The 20,276-nt window shown below is 35.6% G+C and overlaps 1 protein-coding gene across 2 annotated transcripts; it reads right to left on the reverse strand.

Moving 5' to 3' along the window:
* Positions 1–290: 290 nt before the first annotated feature.
* Positions 291–19,073, reverse strand: tmem255a (transmembrane protein 255A). 2 transcript variants are annotated; one of them, XM_022684300.2, is made up of 10 exons: positions 18,772–19,073; positions 17,009–17,151; positions 14,950–15,012; positions 10,440–10,529; positions 10,299–10,364; positions 8,585–8,667; positions 8,319–8,390; positions 7,673–7,835; positions 6,717–6,857; positions 291–6,536 (listed from the first exon to the last, which is right to left on the reverse strand). In XM_022684300.2, exons 1-10 carry the CDS (start codon positions 18,824–18,826, stop codon positions 6,396–6,398), a joined length of 1,017 nt encoding a protein of 338 aa, XP_022540021.1. In that variant the 5' UTR covers positions 18,827–19,073; the 3' UTR covers positions 291–6,395. The 2 variants fall into 2 exon arrangements, with proteins under 2 accessions (XP_022540021.1, XP_022540022.1); XM_022684301.2 differs by lacking the exon at positions 8,319–8,390 and having other exon boundaries at positions 18,772–19,072.
* Between the last annotated feature and the right edge of the window lie 1,203 nt (positions 19,074–20,276).

The following is a 20,276-nucleotide window of genomic DNA, read 5'->3' on the forward strand; positions in this document are numbered from 1 at the left end:
TGGCATCATGTTCTCCTCCACCAGTCTTACACACTGCTTTTGGATAAGTTGATGCTGCTTTACACCTGGTGCATAAATCATTCAAGCAGTTCAGCTTGGTTTGATGGTTTTTGAGCATTCATCTTCCTTTTGATTATATTCCAGAGGTTTTCAATTTAGTAAAATCAAAGAAACTTGTAATTTTTTTCCAGAGCTGTATATAATATAATATATTATATTAGTATAAATGTAAATCTAACTGTAAGGCAAGTCTGACCGGACAAGGAAACAAAAAAAATAAAATACATAAATTAAAGCTGTCGGCTGATTTATGGCATGAATCACTAAATCCAACTACATATTGCATAAGACTGGTAAAATTATACATACTTTCAAGGTTTTTTACACATGGGGCAGATTCCCGGACATTAATTTTATCCAGTTATAGACTAATCAGCATTTTGAATAGAGAATCTTATAGTTACGACAAGGCTAAATCTATATCTGGGAAAATAATTCACAACAAAGTTCTGAATATTCTGAAAAAACACCCTCGCTTAAAGGTGTAGCACATAAAACACAGTCTATAGACTCACCACTAATAACAATAAATTAAAAATCAACTATAACTGCATGGTAGTTTCTTAAGACATGTAATTGTATATTAAATGTAAGTAGAGGCAGCCTGTTGCTATAGTTCTGACGTTTAGAACACAAAAAGTTTTATGTGAAATGTGTAGAGATGGACAGAAAATTTCATATATTATTGTAATTCTGCAGTTACAATGCCTCTCTCATCTCATCATTACTGTTGAGTATCAGGAGACGAGAGATGAGAAAGCCCTGCTGTGATTCACTAGCACCATTTTTCAGACATTTTCACAATATATTACAACTTTTTCTCAGCCATTATCAACTAAAAGACTGTAAATGTGTCTAGTCTATGTATTAAATGGTTTGTGAGCATCCATCTTACTTTTGATTATATTCCAGAGGTTTTTATTTTGGTAAAATCAAAGAAACTCGTAATTTTAAAGTGATCTCTTATTTTTTCCAGAGCTGTTTATATAATATATTAGTTTAACTGTACGGCGAGTCTCACTGGACAAGGAAACCAAAAAAATTAATTGCACAAATTAAAGCTGCCGGCTGTTTTATGGTATAAATCACTAAATCCAACTACATACTGCATAAGACTGGTAATATTATGCATACTTTGAGAGCTCTTTTACACATTACAGACTCCCAGACATGGATTTTATCCAGTTATGGACTAATCAGCATTTTGAATGCCACACAAAGACAAATTTTTCATACAATTCCAGCCAAATATTTGGACACACCTTCTCATTCAATGTTTTTATTGAATCCCTACACTGTAAAATAATACTAAAGTGATCCAGACTATGAAAGAACACAAAAGGAATCATGTAGTAGTTGTAAATGCATTTGAGGTTACTTTCATAATTCTTTTTTTTTCTGTACTTAGTTGAGTAGTTCTTCCCATTTTATGAATGAAAACATTACTGAAATAGCGCTATTCACTGTATACCTGTAACTCTACCTCTTCACTACTTTACAACTGATGCTCTCAAACACATTTGGAGACAAGAAATTCAAGTAATTAACTCTCGATTAGTTCAGCACAGCTGTTAACTGAAAGCCTGAATTCCAGGTGACTCTACCTCATAAAGCTGACTCAGAAAATGCCAATATTTAAAACATTTTCTGGTTTGTTAAATTATATTCTTGTTTTTTCTTTATAGTTTGGATGACTTTAGTATTAATCTACAATGCAGAACATTTTAATATAATAAAAATGATGTTACTGATGTTCGCCCAAAAGCGGTTCCTCATTTTTAAAACAGAAACCTCTGAAGCACTGTCAATTGCATCATCATTTTATGAGTGGCAAATTTGCCATTTTTCTAAATCTGAAGAAATATACTGTATATGTTTGTATAATACATGTGTTTCAGCTCAACATAGTTGTTTTTTCTTCTTCTCTAAACTCATATTCATCTCAGATTTCATGTGGTTTCTGGGTGTCCAGACTATCAAAAATCTACAATCTAGATATGCCACAAATCAGATTTGGCATGGAAGTCTGAACATAGCCTAATTAACAAGCTTCTTAAGCGCTGTGTGTGTGTGTGTGTGTGTGTTAGGCTTTCTTCAGACTGCAAGTTTAGGTCTATATTTGAATAGAAATCAGGAAAGAATATAAAAAGCTCATGTAAAAATGCAAGTTTTAAAAGAGTCCGAGACGCACTCAAACCACTTGAGGAGGTGATCTGACACCTATTTGAGCCACCTTACAGCAGTGTAAACACATCCTTCTCTCCAAGATACATTCGACATCTAAATCCCCCCTTCCTGTACAACAGAAACTCCAGTACTTATTGCTGCACAACAAGCATGTTAGCATATTCTGTTCCACACAACAGCTAGACTTCAGTGTAGTTTAAGCTGGTATATTAACCTGATAATTACTGCGGCTAGGACACTGCATTAACTAATGCCATCACTTCTGTTGCTCTGTGTTAAACTATACAGAAATATACATTAGTCCAGAACACAGGACCTTCTTTCTGTATTTACTTTCTTGCTCCGCCCCTATTAGGCAGATAAAGCGTTCCCCCATGGTTTGTTATGATGAATTTTAGTGTTCATACATTTTCCCTGCATGAAAAAAACCCCAAACCAAGCTCAACCAAGGAGTCGTTTTTTTCAGTTTGCGAACCAAATCTGATCTGTATAGTCTCACAAATCAGGGGCAGACAAAACAACAATTTCTGCAGTAAGGTAAGAATGCATTTCCAGAGCTTTGGTCGGGCGTTGGTATTTGCTAAGCTTGCTACCTTACGAAAAGATCTACTTCAGGCCTTAACCCAAAAGAGCCCATAGATTTAAGTAAGTAAATGATGTGGGGTTGGTTGGTGCTGCAGTTGGTCTGCAGGTTTAGGTTCAGCAACAGTATGTGCTGAAAGAATGAGGTCAGCTGACTACCTGAATATACTGAATATAGACCAGGTTATTCCATTAATGGTTCTATTTTTTCTTCCCTGATGAACACGGTCATATTCCAAGATAACAATGTCAGGATTCATGGTGCTGGAATTGTGAAAGAGTTCAGGGTTCAGGGAGCATGAGATCATCATTTTCACACATGGATTGAGAGAGAGTTCACCACAGAGTCCAGATCTTAACCTCATTGAGAATCTTTGGGATGTGCTGGATGGAGAAGAGCCCCTTTGTGCAGTGGTCAGACTCTACCATCATCAATGCTGCTGCAAGATCTTGGTGAAAAATTAATGCAGCAACATTGAATTTAAATAAATCTTGTGACATTGCAGAAGCTTATTGAAACAATGCCACAGTAAATGCGTGCTGCAATCAAAGATAAAGGCAGTTCAATTAAGTATTAGAGTGTGTGACCCTTTTTTTTGTGGCGGCCATCCTAAGAGCATTATCCCAGAACAGTGTGTGAACAGGTTTTTGTTTTAGCGTAGGTGTGATTATGGGTTAGTGCTGGAGATAAAACGAAACTAGCTCCTCTTAAAAGTGTGTTTTTTGCTTCTACAGCTCAGTTCCAACCATTTTAACAATACAAATGCTTTATTGATATGATTTACATCCCATATACCATAACTAGTTCTAACATAATTTCTAGAACAAACTGTTCTATTACAAGTTCAAATAAATAAAATGTCATTTTTTCTTACATCAGGATTTCAACCTCGAAATATTTACAGCCATGTTCCCTCTTTATTAAATGAATTGCTTAGCTAATTCAACTGATTATATATTGGATTTTTAAAGCAATATTCAGAACTGGGTCTGGGCTCTTATGGGTTAAGGCTGACCTGGTCAGCAGAGAAGATCCTCAAACATTATTAAGAGACAGGCTGCAAACCTTTACTGATCTTACCTTAATGTAAACGATAAAAGAAAAAAAAAAACGTGTCTTAAGTTATCTTAGTGTCTTAGTAATATGTGATCCAAAAAAGAAAGAGAGAACCCTGAATTATAAGAAAACCAAGTTGCATACACAGAAATCCATCCAGCTTAAAGCCGACATGAGCTGCCTGTCTGAACAAAGCCTTCACGCATCTAAAACACACAGATGTGCAGGTGCAGGGCATGAGCTCAGCAGGCTAACTTTGGAAAGCACTGATCTACATGTAATTTGAACACTTCTAACTATTCATAACTCAGGAACTCAGTATTTACATAGCAGATCATTTTTTTAAATGCATTTAAACAGACTTTTTTGTGCACGTTTCACAGTCACTTTGTGCTTAGGCAGTGTGCTAAATGACCCGAGCAATATATTACAAGTTGAAGTAGCCTAGTGCTGCGTTCCATTTATATCGGAAGTCTAAATATTTTACACTATAATTCTACACTATATCAAAACATTTGCAAAAAACAGTTGTCTGAAAAGTTTAAGGTTTACTACAACTGCTCTGACAATACTTTACTTGTGTTTTATGGTGAATTCACCTACATTATGACTCAAGCTAGCACTGATCGCACTGTTTCTAGGTTGAATTGTTAGTTATACCAGCTGATAGTCGTATTATATGCTATTTTATGAGTTGAAACTGTGTTTGTGTTATTATTGTGTAATACTGCTAATTTCACTATGGCCTGATCCCATTTCACATTTGTACCCTTACCCCTCGAACAGAGAAATCCTCCTCTCTAAGAATTGGGACAACCCATCAAGAACCTATAGGTGGGGGGCGCAGAGTCGTCCAGGAGTCTAAAGCGCTGCCACTATGCTCGAGTCAAACTTTGCTGGTTCGAATCCTGGTCATGCAGCTTGCCATCAAGAGAGACCAATTTTCTAGCCACCAAGACAATTGGCCTTGCTCTCTCTGGGTGGGTAGATGGCACTCTTTCCACTTATCACTCCTTGGGTGATGTGGATCAGCACAAGGCGTCTGTGAGCTGATGTATCAGAACCGAGTCACTGCGCTATTCTCAGAGCATTAGCACTGTGATGCTACGAGGCAATGTTCAAAAAGAGGTGGAGTCTGACTTCACATGTGTCGGAGGAGGCATGTGTTAGTCTTTACCCTTCTTGTGTTTAAGCATCACCAGTGATGTGGGATATACCGCTGAGTGGGACAATTGGCCTAGCTTAACTGGCTTAGTTAGCTTTAATTAGATTTCATTTAATTCATTTTTTGTTCCACCTCAAATGCTGCAGCCTCTGCTGTCTGTTGCACCATTTAATGTGGAATGGGAAAGTTGGCTAGCTAGCTACTGAAACAAACTACTAGCATTTTTTATGCTTGTTATAAAAACACTTTAAACTATAGTAATGTAGTGGTTATTGTAATTTTATACCAAGGAAAATACTTAAATTTGTGGGTTTCTTTGAGTCTCTTGTGCCGCAATCTTGCCAATAATTCATATATCCCTCTGTTTGTAGTGTACCTCTGATAAATCTCAGTATTAAACCCAACACTTCCCCTAACCTACCCCTAAAGCCTAACAAGAATCTGGGCACCCTACCCCCAGACAAAGGTGTAGGGCTAAGTGGTGAAATGGGATTGGGCCTAGGACTTTGTGCAGTGCAAATTCCAAAATCCTAATTAATGACACTATATAATTCCGACATCTGAGTTCAAATGGAACGCAGCCTATAATCTGAGCTCCATACACATATTTTTAGCTGCCCAAACTGAATAAAAAAAAATAATCATCACAGTTCATATTCTATTATTCTAGCTTGAGATTATTACAGTTCAGTAATCAGATCAGGGATGATAAAGTGCAAATCAAAGACAAGACACAAAAACAAGATTCTCTTCATTCCTCTTCAGCAAAGGCAAGGGGCAAGGCTACCAAACTACCAGGACACTCTGTGCATTCACTTCAGAAGCATTCACATTATCTAGTGAAGCAGATGCAGGGTGGCAGAGTCACTGTATCCAGGAGGGAAGCCCACAGAGATGGAGATCTACACAGAGACGGAGGTCCATAAACAGGAGCAGAGAGCTTACGCTGTTACGCAGAAGCAGGCGGACGCGTTTAAGGCATAACTGTGAACAGTCGTTACGTGAGTCGTAGCACAGAGTAGAGAGGCCACCTTGTATACTGAAGTTACGCTGGATAATTGCACACGTTTCGCTGCTTATTTCTGCTCTGCAGGGATAGACAGATTCCTCCAGCTGTGCTCCCTTAAGCCTGTAGTCTCCATCGTTCCGTTCAGCAGAGGACACACTGTAGTAGGACTGTCTGTAGTAAGCACAATGGGCTTCAACAGCAGTAGTAGCAGTAGTTTAAACACTACAATGGTAATTCAAAGGAGTTTCAATGCACACAAATGCCCGCCTCCATTTTTCCTCTGAACTCTTGGCAATATGGTACATGTTCCCAAGACTCTTTATGTTACTGGTCCCTTAAGGGCTGTATGGTGGAGGTTTATCGTCAGGTGGGTAATAAGGCGGGGAGTAGCGCGGAGGGATCATACTCGGCCACATGTGACTGGCTCCAGACTGGGAGTCATCAGACAGGCCAGAAGAGTCAGGAAACATGGAGGCCTGTAAAATGTAAAATACATAACATAGAAGTCACCTACTGATACACTTCAATATTTTCAAGACTTGGTTAGCAGTATAAACATTTTCATTAAACACAATATTTACCATGATGTTTTGACACACAGAGGATATGCTTCAGTAACAACAATTAAAAGAAAAGTGCAGTTAAATGTGAGTTACCTGTAGATCGTAGGCAGTGTACGGTGGCAGGCAGGGGGCAGTGTTGTAGAAGGAGTTGGATGTTGTAGGTGCGAGAGTCTCTGAGGGTCCAGGTATGGGCATAGTGTCTGGCTCACAATTGTCAGGGGCTGCAGTTGGCATCTTCAAAAATAAAAACATGAAAAAATGTTAAATCACTAGTACATGAAAAGACTAATCTCCAGTTATAAAAAATGGTTATTCTGAACATTCTGATTACTTGTATATTCTTTTAATTATAAAGTCTTGCAATGTTCTTTTAACTCTGTTCTGTGTTATGTCTTAAATTATTTTTTTAAATTCTGTGAAAAACGTACTATTTTAAATGTATGGTTTTTTTTTTAGAAGACAGCTTTACTTGCACCAAAATGGTGTTGCTTTTTGGCCTTTCTACACTAAAACATCTCAAAACTAATGTTATTTTACTCAAAACAACTGCTAACTTCTCTAACCGGCTTAATCAGTTACAGGTTTGAGTTGCTCCAGCTTTGTTAGCATGAACTCCTTCACATACAACCTTGACAGGTAAATTGTAGTGTTTTCCCAGAAAGCCTTACAGCATTTGCTTCCCTCTGCTGACAACTTTTATGGAGATGCGGATTTCATTTTCCAGCAGGACTTGGTACACTGCCCACACTCCCAAAAGTACCGATTGCTCTCATATAATATTCTAAATTTCTAAGACACTGATTTTTGGGTTTTCATTGGCTGTAAGCCATAATCATCAACAATAAAATAAATAAAATGCTTAAAATAGATCACTCTGTGTTTAATACATCTATATAAAATATAAGTTTCACTTTTTTTGAACTAAATTAATAAAATAAAGTAACTTTCAACGATACTCAAATTTTTTGAGATGCACAAGTATACCCTCTAACCAACATAGGGGCAACAAACAAAATGTAATTAGGTGTGTTCATATACAATAATCATACCATGTCCTTGAAGCCTCCGAGCACTGCTGCTGTGATGATGCCCAGAAACAGGGCGATAACATTGAGGACGGTAGCCGACCACAGCAAGTGATAGAGATGCACAACATCCTGGCAACTCTGGACTTCAGTATACTCATGGTAGCCTCCTCTGAGCTCAGCACGACTGTACCAGGGTGCAGAGAAGAGCATTATAGCACATAAAATCATAGAATTAAACAGCAACACAACATAAAAAAAACAATGAAATATAACCCTTCACATCACACCATCTCATGCAAAAAACAAGGATGAAGCTACTGCGAATGCACATCACTCTTATAAGGAGCACAACATGAAGAAGTTAAAGTAAAAGACTTCCAAACCCGTAATTTAGGTATTTTTAAGATTCTACCATGTCTAAACCACAAATGAATGGAACTACAGTTGCTGGTGGAGTTCAGGAATGAGGCCTGGTGCTCACTTCGGAAAGAAGTGCCAGGACATGCAGGAAAAAACAAAAAAAACAAAACTGAAAAGCCTCCACTCATTCCAGCAGTACTGCACGCTTCCAAATAGACTAAACTGTACACAGCCACACCGAGTACTTCAACCACAACAAATCATGGGTTGTCAGTGTTGTCGAGGGGCTATAAATGGAAAGACCTACTTCAAAATCATGGTGGACTTCCTAAATTTTTTCAAAACATCTTTATTCTGAAGTCCCAAAAGAAGATGTTCTCTGAAACATAAGTAAACACAAGCGTTCTTTCCATAAGAGCTCGAGGGGGAAAAAGGCACGCTCAAACAAAGCAAATTAGAAACCATGAACTTAACCAAGATAAAAAACAAAGACAGCTAAAGTCTGGCCTGAGATCTGCCTGCAGAAACAGAGGATATGCTGACAGGGCGAGAGGGGTGCTGTCGCACACGTACCTATCACAGTTGTAGAGATCACAGCAGTAGCAGGTGTTGCTTTTCACACGCAGTTTACAGGGCACTCGGGCAGACTGACACACCTGAAAACATCAGACACGTCTGAGAACATGCTGGATGCTTCACTCTGTTGTAAAAGCTAATCATGATTCAGTCTATCACAATAATTAAGGTATTGTTTTATCATACAATATGGATATAGGCCCTGTCACAATAACTTTTTTCAAGTCAATGTACAGTACAAGTCAAAAGTCTGGACACACCTTAATATTCAGTATTTTTTCATTATAAAAAAAAAATCAGCTTTATGAGGTGGAGTCACCTGGAATTCAGGCTCTCAGTTAACAGCTGTGCTGAACTCATCAAGAGTTAATTACTTGAATTTCTTGTCTCTTAATAAAGTGTTTGAGAGCATCAGTTAAAGTAAAGTAGTGAAGAGGTAGAGTTACAGGTATACAGTGAATAGTGAATATTTAAGTAACGTTCTAATCCAGATTATGAGAAAAAAGAACTACTCAACTTAGTAAACAAAATAAATACCTGTAAAAAATTAAGGTCAATCTTGCTGTTAAATTTATTTGAATAATGTAACATACCAGAAAAGGAAAAAAAAATTATTTGTATTGAATAACATTGTACTAATAAAAAAAATTAGAAAGTATCCCTAAGTGTAGTCACTTCAAAGACAATCAAAAATGTTATGATGAAACTGGCTCGCATCAGGACCACCTCAGTAAAGGAAGTGCAAGAGTTTCCTCTGTTGTACAAGATAAGTTAATCAGAGTTACCAGCCTCAGAAACCTCAAGTTACCAGCTCCTCAGATAAGAGCACCTAAATGCTTCACAGAGTATTTTGGTTTGTTTAACACTTTTAAGTTACTACATGATTCCTTATGCGTGCCTTCTATACTTTTACAATGTAAAAAAACATTGAGAGGAGAGGAGGTGTGTCCAAACTTTTGAAGTAACTGCCATAACTTTTACTACGCCAACTACTCCATATTTTAACGATACAAATATTTATCAGATTTCCCAGACATGTAATAGCAGAACCTTTATTGAAAATGTGCTGCACTTCAACCAGTTCCTTACTTTCAGTAATGAAAAGTACAGTTGGTCATTATCACAATAGCAAAACTATTTTTCATATTGTACAAAACATTTTTTTTTTTTTTAAATAAATAAAAGTTAAACTAAAATTAAAAGCACAGTTTTTAAACAAAGTGGACATATCGACTGATTTGTCTTAATAGGCTCTCCTCGGTGGGCACACAGTGGGTAATATTTAGGTCAGCAAAAATTACTGAGGTCATGTCCTTATGTTGTACAATAAGTCGATAATGTAATTATTGTGGCAGACCTATATGGATTTAAGCTTAATAAATTTTACTACCCAATGAGTTTTCTTAGCATTAATATCCCATTAATCTTAATAAGCCGGTATGCTTACTTGTTTAAAAACTGTGTCATGTTATTATTCTAGTTCTAGTATCTGAATTTTCTTACTAATTAAAAAAAAATATCTTAATTTAAAATTAATTGCTACTCTTATTAATCATTATATCAGTGGCATAAAATGGTCATTTATCATATTTGGGACAAAATATCATCCAGACTAAAGCAGTCATGTGACAGACCTAACTGTAAGATATAAATTCAGCAGAGAAATGTATTATAGAGTTATGTAGAGTTATGTGGAGCTAAGTGAACTCACATCTTGGTCAACTGAGGATAAGCTGGAGTAGTAGACACACCGGCCTGCGTATAGAGGCTTCAGATCCTGAGAGAGATTGACAGACATGTAAAAAGTGCAGCTCTGAAGAACATTTAATGATATTCAGAACAGAAAACTCACTATGTGTCTCGCAGCAAAAACGCCGTCCACAATAGCACAACAGAACGCAGCCACCACACCAAAGCTGATGAAGACAATGGAGGCCACCAGCTGCAAAAAAACAAAAAAAAAAACAAAACAGGAACTTACGGAGCAGAAAACTCTCAGATTTGCTACTTTTTTCATGCAATATGCATTAAAAATTGGGCTGCATGATAATGGAAAAAAATTATATTGTAATTTATTTTCTTTATGTGAAAAATAACAGGATTTTTTTTGCCACATTTGATACAATTTCTAACATGATAGAATATTAATATTTTTAATCCATCTGACAAGCATGCATCTACACATTTATAACACACTCCAGCTCTAACTTTAACTCATATCTTAAAAACAACTTAAAATTTAAATCAATAGTTTTTACTATTGACTATATGACTACTGTATGCGCTTATTGCGATGATGATGCTGAAATAATGTCTTATTAACCTTTTTAATATGCCTGCAGACATACCAAACTAACAATACATTTACCTTAGCAGTGCTTAAGAATTTACTTCAGCTCTATTTAATCATATATGTAGCTAAGCAGTGTTATCCTATTAATAAATGTCTCTCATCAGTGATATTCTAATCATAAATGTAGCTTTGCTGTGCTATTTTAATAAAAAAAAAATTCACGAGTGTTATTCCTGTCATGAATGTACCTAAGCAGTGCTGTTCTAATCATAAATGTACCTCAGCAGTGCTACTTGGTTTGTTAAATAATACAAAGAATGAAAAATTCTGTTGAAGCGTTATTTCGTTTAATTTTAGAGAGTTGATGGTGGGTGTGGTTCTTCCAAACTCTCTTCATCTGTTAAAGTAATTTTTCTGTATAATTTATTTATTTTATTTTCTCTTTTAGTTCTAATATCTATTTTGTTTGCCAAATATTCAGTGAAAATTTCAAGATACACTCATTGGCTTTAAAGAGCGGAGTATTTTTATTTGAGTATCTGCACTGAAAAACAGTTTGTATAGGTGTGTGGAAACTTTAACTTTGAGCTGGTCAGTGATCCTACACACCAACCAGAACAGAACAACACATGAGTGTCTGAACAAAGTCAAAGTCCAGACCCTGAGAATCAATAACCTGTTGTTGGTCATCCAACAAACCTGAAACAACAAAACTGAGGCAGATCTGCCAAAAAGAAGGGGTGGAATTCACTAGTTAACAGTCAGCGCAGCGATTAGTAACCCACCACAACTGATTTAACCTCTTATATATTATTAAGTAATATAGCCAGCTGTTAATCATATAAATTATAATTCCATCAAGAAAAACAGGACCTATAGAGACTCAAATGTTTTACTTTATAACTGATTCTGATTAAAAACAATACTACTTCTTTGTAATACATAATATATAATTTTATGATTCAGTTATCTTGAAGGTTCCCAATTATGAATGTAAGTGACTATATCTGTCAGTAAAGGGATTGAATGTAATCCTGAAAGAGGATTTCTGTTTGATTTTACCAAAAGAGGAAGATGGATGAGCACAAGCCATCAAACCAAACTGAACTGCTTGAATTTTTGCACCAGGAGCAAAGGCATAACGTTATCCAAAAGCAGTGTGTAAGACTGGTGGAGGAGAACATGATGCCAAGATGCATAAAAACTGGGATTAAAAACCAGGCTTATTCCACCAAATATTGATTTCTGAACTCTTAAAACTTTATTATTATGAACTTGTTTTCTTTGCATTATTTGAGCTTTGCATAATTTTTTTTTATTTTAGTCATTTCTCATTTTCTGCAAATAAATGCTCTAAATGAATTTTTCAGAGCTGTATATATATTCACGCTAATCTAAAAAAGCTGATTTGAGTCTTGTAATGTGAATACAGCATTTGCAATCCAGTTCTTTGGGCAATTTCTACTGACTCTCCACTACTGTAATCCCTCTTTTGGTAGTTTAAGAATAAACAGATGTATACAGAACAACATGAGGAGTAAACTCACTTAATAATTTAAGGTGGAACAGAAAAATCTAATAAGCAGCTGGTGATCACTACTTCTATAACAGCTGCAGCACTAAAGGTGGAATAGAAGTAAAAGAAGCCAATGTAGCTTGCAGCTTTCTATCACCTTAAATAGTGCAGCAGTTTTGTCCAGGCCTCTTTAACTGATTTACTCCAATTGCCCAAAGCCAAATATTAGATAGAGGGTTATGAAGCAACCGGCATGAACTGCACTGCCTGGAGCCAGACCTTACTAATGTAGTAATGCAGTAATGTAGTAATGTCCATGGGGCTGAATGCAAGTAAATCCTCTCACCAATAGTCAAACATTAAATAATGAATTAATAATTTATTTTCTAGAGAAGTAGAGGCATAAGATAAGCAGGTGCCTAAAAACATATGGTTTATTCATCAAAAAGAAGCATATCGTTGTGTATCATCAGCGTATCCTTTACTCAGATTTACTGGTCGCTTCTGCTTTAATGGTTTTGCTGCATTTTACTAATCACCAGCAGACTGCAGCACTATGGATCAGGCCTGTTTGATGCGTCTGCTACTGATCAGGCCTGTGTCTGAGAGTGTGAAGTCCTTTGTAGAGGACATGCTGGGAAATAAAGTCATCAGACCAACAGTTCTGTGCTCTGGTGCCCCCTCGCTGGGACTGTGCCAGACTCGCCCTCAGTGAGCACCGCCCTCCCTCCCCTCACTCACAGCCGGGCAGCATTCGGTTTCACGTCACCTCATTCTGTCTGCAGTCCACGAAGCTCCGCTGGAAGGAAGCATCTGAACACTCCCAATGACATACCACATTCTACAACTGACAGCGCTACAACGAGGCCGCCTGCGGCAGAACACTGTAAACGGTGCACTCGAAAGCATAGCAACATATTAGGGTAATAAAACTCTGAATGGCGTATATAAAAATCGTGAAGAAAAAAAAAATATTATGTTGAAAATGGTGATGTCAGGATCTGTTCAGTAGCAGCAATCGCATAAATTAAATTAAATAAAGCATTTACAATCACTGATCCCTCTCCAAAATTACTTAGAATTAGAATACCATTAAAAAGTTACTTTTTTCAGGTCAAAATGTGAAATTCATATATTATATAGATGTATTACACATTTAAGCGTTTATTTCTTTTGTTTTTTTGTTATTATGGCTTACAGACAATGTAAACCCAAAATTTAGTGTTTTAGAAAATTGGAATTGGAAGACCGATTGGTACTTTTGGCAGTGTGGGCAGTGTGCTAAATCCTGCTAGAAAATGAAATCTGCATCTACATAAAAGTTGTCAGAAAAGCGAAGCATGAAGTGCTGTAAGATTTTGTGGGAAAACAAAACTGCACTGACTTTAGAATTGATAATAAAACACAGTGGATCAACACCAGCAGATGACATGTCTCTCCAAACCATCACTGATTGTAGAAACTTCATACTAGACCTCGAGCAGTTTGGACTGTGTGTCTCTCCACTCTTCCTCCAGACTCTGATCTCTTGATTTACAAATGAAATGTAAAATTTACTGATGATCAGTGATGGTGGAGGAGAACATGATGCCAAGATGCATGAAAACTGTGATTAAAAAAACAGGGTTATTGCACCAAATATTGATTTCTGAAATCTTAAAACTTTATGAGTATGAATTTGTTTTCTTCGCATTATTTGAGGTCTGAAAGCTCTGCATCTTTTTTGTTATTTCAGCCATTTCTCATTTTCTGCAGATAAATGCTCTAAATTACAATATTTTTATTTAGAATTTGGGAGAAATGTTGTCTGTAGTTTATAGAATAAAACAACAATGTTCATTTTACTCAAACATAAACCTATAAATAGCAAAACCAGAGAAACTGATTCAGATAAAAAGTGTTCTCTTTTTCTTTTAGAGATGTATATGTGTTTGCAATTCAGCTAAAAGTTATGTGGCCTTCAGCTAAATATTTAATTTTGTTCAGTTTCAGAAAAAAAAAATGGTGCATCTCTATATAAATCCGAACTTTATACCAGCTTTAGCTTCTACCCCTCTAAAGATACAACAAGCCCGTCCTATTTATATTCCTATTTATGATTAATTGTCTATTCAGCGCTTGTGTTATGAGACATTTATGATGTAGTCATTTATCCTGTAGTCACTAATAAATTCTTCCTTTAGAGAACTACACCTCCTATTCCCTCTGCTCTGCAACGGCTTCCGTACATTCCTGCCTGGACATCCATCCTCCTCCTTTTACACCAAGCTATTTCTGGGTGCAGCATCTCACCAGTCCCTGGAACAAATTCTGATATTCAGGCTCAACTTCACGAGTCTCTTCCTCCATTATTAGAACACGAGGAAAAACATAGAAAAGTCTATAAAAATTCCTGAGTTCCTGCTCACCAAAACAGATTTTTAGGCTAGGGATTTTCCCATGAAAAAGCTATTCTTAATTTTTGTTGTGGTGATTAGAATGATTAGTAGGATGCAGGGCAAAAACAGGGAAACTGATATGAAAGAAGAAGTGGTGTAATGCAAAACCTCTTACCATCTGCCTCTTATTTTCTATTAAATGTGCTCCAATGATTCCGAGAAAGGAGCCGAAACCGAGCTAAAAATAACACAGGATAAATGCTGTTACTGGTTGGGTCACTTCAATGAAAGAAAAATCAGTTTGACATAATGTTGACAAGAAACAAAAAATCACTTATTTGAAATTTTATATTTTACTGTAAGCATTCACTCAAAGCACACTGTTGCATTTTTACTGAATATTAATTGAGCCCTTCTAAAGTAAAAAAAATAAATAAATAAATAAAAGTAAAAAAAAATAATAATAAAATATGTTTAAAAAAAAAAACACTTAAAATAAATTCAATTCTGAAAGTTGAGAAAAATAACTGATTTCTCCCAAAAGATATACATGGCAGAATAACATTTATTTGTTGGAAGGGCTCAATTATTGATCAAAACCCAATTAGGCCTGTCACAATAGCATTTTTTGTTGACGATAAATCATCCCTAAATGTATTGCGATATTGTCGTCATTTGAAGATAATTTAGACGACACTGACTTAATAATAATAATACAGCATAACAAAGGAATTATACCCTTTTAAATACAAAAAAAAATTAATTAATCATTGTTTGGAAAATATATACTCTTTTCTTTACCTACTACAGAATTCCACACTGTGTGTATGGAGTCACAGTTATTGAAGCACTGGTTTGGTATTGCATGACTGGCTAAAATACTGTTCTCTGTTATATATGAGCAAACATTCAATTAAACATCAGATATTATTAAGGTAGTTTCCATTTATTGTACGATAAGTCGATAATGTAATTATTGTGACAGGCCTAAACCCAATAATAAACTGTTACATGGATATTTAACAAGGTTTTATCAACAATATCAGCTGCTAATTCTGATAACAATCTGATATTTTACTACATTATTAATCTGATTATTTTTACTATTAACGTAGTATTTGTTTCATGAAGTGTTTTTATTACTGAGATGTTTATTACTCAGAATTTACACTTGTATCCTTTGGCGGATGTAATTTAGCACCATTTTGAAGCATGTAAATAATTCACAAGCACAGCTTGTACACAGTGTAAGGTGAATACAGCTATATGTAAAGCTCTGGGCACACTTGGCTAAATGACAATATTTTGTGCTGAGTTTGAGTACTGTTTTGAAGAAATACCATTTTTAGAACTTGTACATTAGACTCAAAGCAGCCAATGAAGTTGTACTTTCAAGCAGAGAAACTTTTGTTTTATTATTAATTTTTTAATCATACATTTCAATTTTACACATGCTTAGTGGAAATATAAAAATCAGTTTGTCATTTCTAACAGTCTGCTTTTGCATAAGACTGTATAACACTGGAGAACGTATGCAAGTAAATCCATTTTTTGCTATTTTTAAATGACGTTATTTAAAAAGGCAGTTATCCTTTCTGAGATTTCATTATAAATGAAACTAATAGAACCAATAGAAATGGTCCAAAATCTCTTTTTACATTAAATCCTATTAAAAGTTGAGAAAGTTTTCTTTCTTCTGAAACACTGACACAATAGGGTAGATATGCAACAATAAAATAAAAAAATGTGCTCTACACAGCATGTGAAAAAATATTATACTATAATTTGAACTTGAAAATCATGTTATTTGCATTTTCGTGCTGCTAGCTACTATCTGTTTCATTTAACTCAAATAAAACCTTTCGTCCAAGGTCTTTGCACTTGTGCTGCTTTCATCTGAAACAGCTTTACAAACAAGTAACAGTCACAAGTTTACAATGTTATTACATGCTGATATCTGTTGAGCGCTGGAACATTCTTAAAATCATTTAGTTTGATGATAAAAACACAGTGTATCATGTTGTTCCCTGCTCTCTCCTACTTGGATTAATTGAGTTGGACTGTGTTCATGGAGAAAGATTAACACTCACTGATTGATGAATTATCAGATGCTCATCTTTGGTTCTTTAGTTTGTTAAAATGCAACCTCAGTGATACTTCCATTAATGGAAATAAAATGAAAGTTTATAAAACATCTTTAGTGCATGCGCAAGATTGGTATAAACATTACTTACAATAACTCCAGGATAGTAACCACCAACAGTGATGTTCTGCGTCCTCGTGGTCGCAGCCAATCCAAAGACCAGGATAAGTATAGACACCACGAACAGCATCACCGTCACTATGATGGACTTCCTTTTCCTCCTTTTGAAAGACCCTATAAAGATAATAAAATAGGCCAATGTCATTCAAATACATTTATAAAAAAGTGCTCATGAGGAAAATCCTCTTTCGGTGCTTCATTAGCTTCTGAACAGAGATGACCTAAGAGTTTCATCGTCTCATCTAATTTACAGACAGTCAGAAATGCCACAGAGACCTCGAAATGCTTCAGAGGATTTTCATTGTCTCGTATATTATCTCCACTCTTCTCAATTACTCTGATGGCTAAAAGCCACATTGATTTCAAAAGCCATTTTGTTTGCAGGTTTATCAATTATATATTCAAAAATGTTTTAACCCTGTGTGGAGCAAAGTCGATAAATTAGGTAATCTTCTAAAATATTCACATTTTATTGGGGGTTTGTTGTCTCAAATACCTTGTATATTATTGGCTATATGGCAAACCGTTTTAACTTAAAAATCACACCAGTGGAAAAACGTAATTTCTTTTTTTTAACAAGTAGAATCTCTCATTTCAGATATTAGCTGCGAAACATGTAATATGTACAAGTAATAATAAATAATATTAGGCCCACAAATTTACATACAAACTAAATTAACTTTTCTATATCTAGAATACATTTTTACCAGTAGAAATTGTAATTTGAGATATATGCAATTCATACAGGAAAAACTGTAGTTTTACATTTTAATACTATTTTACACATAGAGGAACTACATGTAAAAACATTATTGGAGATACTTTAAATTGGTGTTTGTTTTAGTCAGAATTAATGTATGGATCAGTGGATCAAGACTTATTACTAGTCAGATTTACAATCAGTGTAAAAATGTAATTGAACTGTACATAAATGAAAGTGAAATTAAACGCACATCAACGGTAACAGAAGATCAGCCAAATTACATTACGGTTATGTGGTCCTTGTAAGATGTATACTCAGAGTGGCTTAATAGGGCCTATCTATTATATAGATTAAATCTGAAATTAGATTTTTCTACTGTTTAAACTGCATTACAAAGACACAGATTTCAGATTTTTACCACTAAACCTAAATCAATACTTATAAAAACGCTTTTGTTTTTATTAACACAAAATATAATATACAGCCATAATAATACACACGTGTGGAGGCCAATAAGGGAGGGGCTTCTGTTCTATTGTTTACACTGACAGTAGTAGTATGACCATCACATGTTGGAGCCACACAAAAGATTCATCTACTAGCATTGCTTACTGGAGCTTTATCAATTTCAATTATCGATTTCACAGCTTAAAATACAAGGCATTGCATTGTAAAAACGCTGTACTGCTGGTATACATTAGCAACAAGGTGAATTATTTCATGAATAGCATTTTTTCTAATGATAAGAGATACAGGTCACTGTGTTAGCTAGTATGTAGGTTATATTGTAGCCAGTTTACAGTGCAGTTCTATGGAAAAATCGTTAAACATCGTTTAACATCGTTTTCCAGCGTTTTTAGCGTCTGGGGTCAAACTGGTGGGTTAATTTAACGTTAGACCTGCAGGTATCTACAACACAAATGCAACATTCCTGAAAACAGCCCCAAACCCGCACCCAGCCCCATCCCCACTGAAGCTCCAGCCCCAGCCTGAGCTCCGGGCACGCGGCACGACGTTGACCTTGCACGTACCCGCCGCATCGGACGCAGGGATCCCGCTGGCTGGCGGATTCAGTCCCGCAGGCATGTTGTTGTTTGGGCGCTTTCTAGCATGAGCTAGGCTACGGTTAGGACCCGAGGTTAGAAAGGGAAGCACCGGTGTGTGAGAGCCTCGGAGTCGCTGCAGGGAGCCGCAGGGCCGGTCGGGGCATTCTCTGACAGCCTGCGGTCCTTCAGCTCCTTCAGCTCCTGGAGATCTTCTCCTCTCTATCTATCAGCCGCTCATATCAAACCCACCTCTACCACCACCAAAGCCACCACTGCACTCCACAGCACAGCACGCCCGACACTGCGCATGCGCGCCTCTTCCCCTGCAAAAAGGGTGGGGGGTGCACAAATTACTTAATCAGAGAAAATCTAAGGTTTATAGTTGTTCTCTGTTGGTCAGTGTAACGTTTAGCAGCTTAATTTGCTAACCGTGGGGTTAAATGCAAAAATAAAAAAATAGTTGTAAAAACTCATGATTTCATACGTTTCATTATTTCATATTTAGTGTAGTACAGACTTTTTCATCCTAATTCATTCAAGTATTTATCCATTTTTTACCTCTTCCCTCACAATCGGAATTTCAGGAAAAATGGAAAAAATATTATTGTATTTTTCATTTTTGCATCTACAACAAAAGTAAGCTTTATATCTGAGTTGGAAAAATAAACACTTTTTTTCATTTTACTTGAAATTCTGATGTGAATTGCTGAAATGAACAACTTGAAAATTGAAACCCCAATTCTTCTTTACTATACCGATCGAAAAGTTTACACACAATTTTCTATTTTTGTATTTAGCTTGAAACGGTATAAAGATAAAACTACTTAACGTTACACTGATCAAACTTAATCATTACTTATTCCCATTTAGTATAATGAAGAAGATCCAACTAATCCAATTATTTCAATTAGTTTTTCGTTTCAGCCTTTGTCAAACAGAATTTAACAATAAAAAAGAAAAGTTGAATCTTCTCTCGATTATCAGATTTGTCAATTTTTGTATCTTGTAACACAAATCTGATGGTATAATCCCTGCAAAATGCAAATATAAAAAATCAGAAAAAAAAGATTATTCTTTTCATTTTTCCTGAAATTCTGATTGTGAGGTGCAGAGATGAAAAAACTAAAATTGGTAAAATAGATAAAAACTTATTTCTTGTACACTACAATACAAAAATGAAATAGTGATTTTTTTTCCGTTAAAATTTTCTCTTTTTGCATTTAGCTTAAATGGCCAGAAACTGTAATTAATAATCGATACACTGACCAGATTCAACTTTTAAATAGCTCACATTAGTGTTCCTGCATTTGTGTACAGTAACTGGAAATAATTGCATATATTGATCTGTTTAGATCTTAAAATACATTGTTGCAAAAAAGAAAAAAAAAACATTAAATAAACATAACATTAAATGTTTATTTTATTTTATTAATTGAGCAATACAATGTTGTGTATGTTTGTTTTATTTTTAAAAGCACTTAAGTGTGTTA

Source organism: Astyanax mexicanus, chromosome 10 (genome assembly GCF_023375975.1).
Source record: "Astyanax mexicanus isolate ESR-SI-001 chromosome 10, AstMex3_surface, whole genome shotgun sequence".
Classification (NCBI taxonomy): Eukaryota; Metazoa; Chordata; class Actinopteri; order Characiformes; family Acestrorhamphidae; genus Astyanax; species Astyanax mexicanus.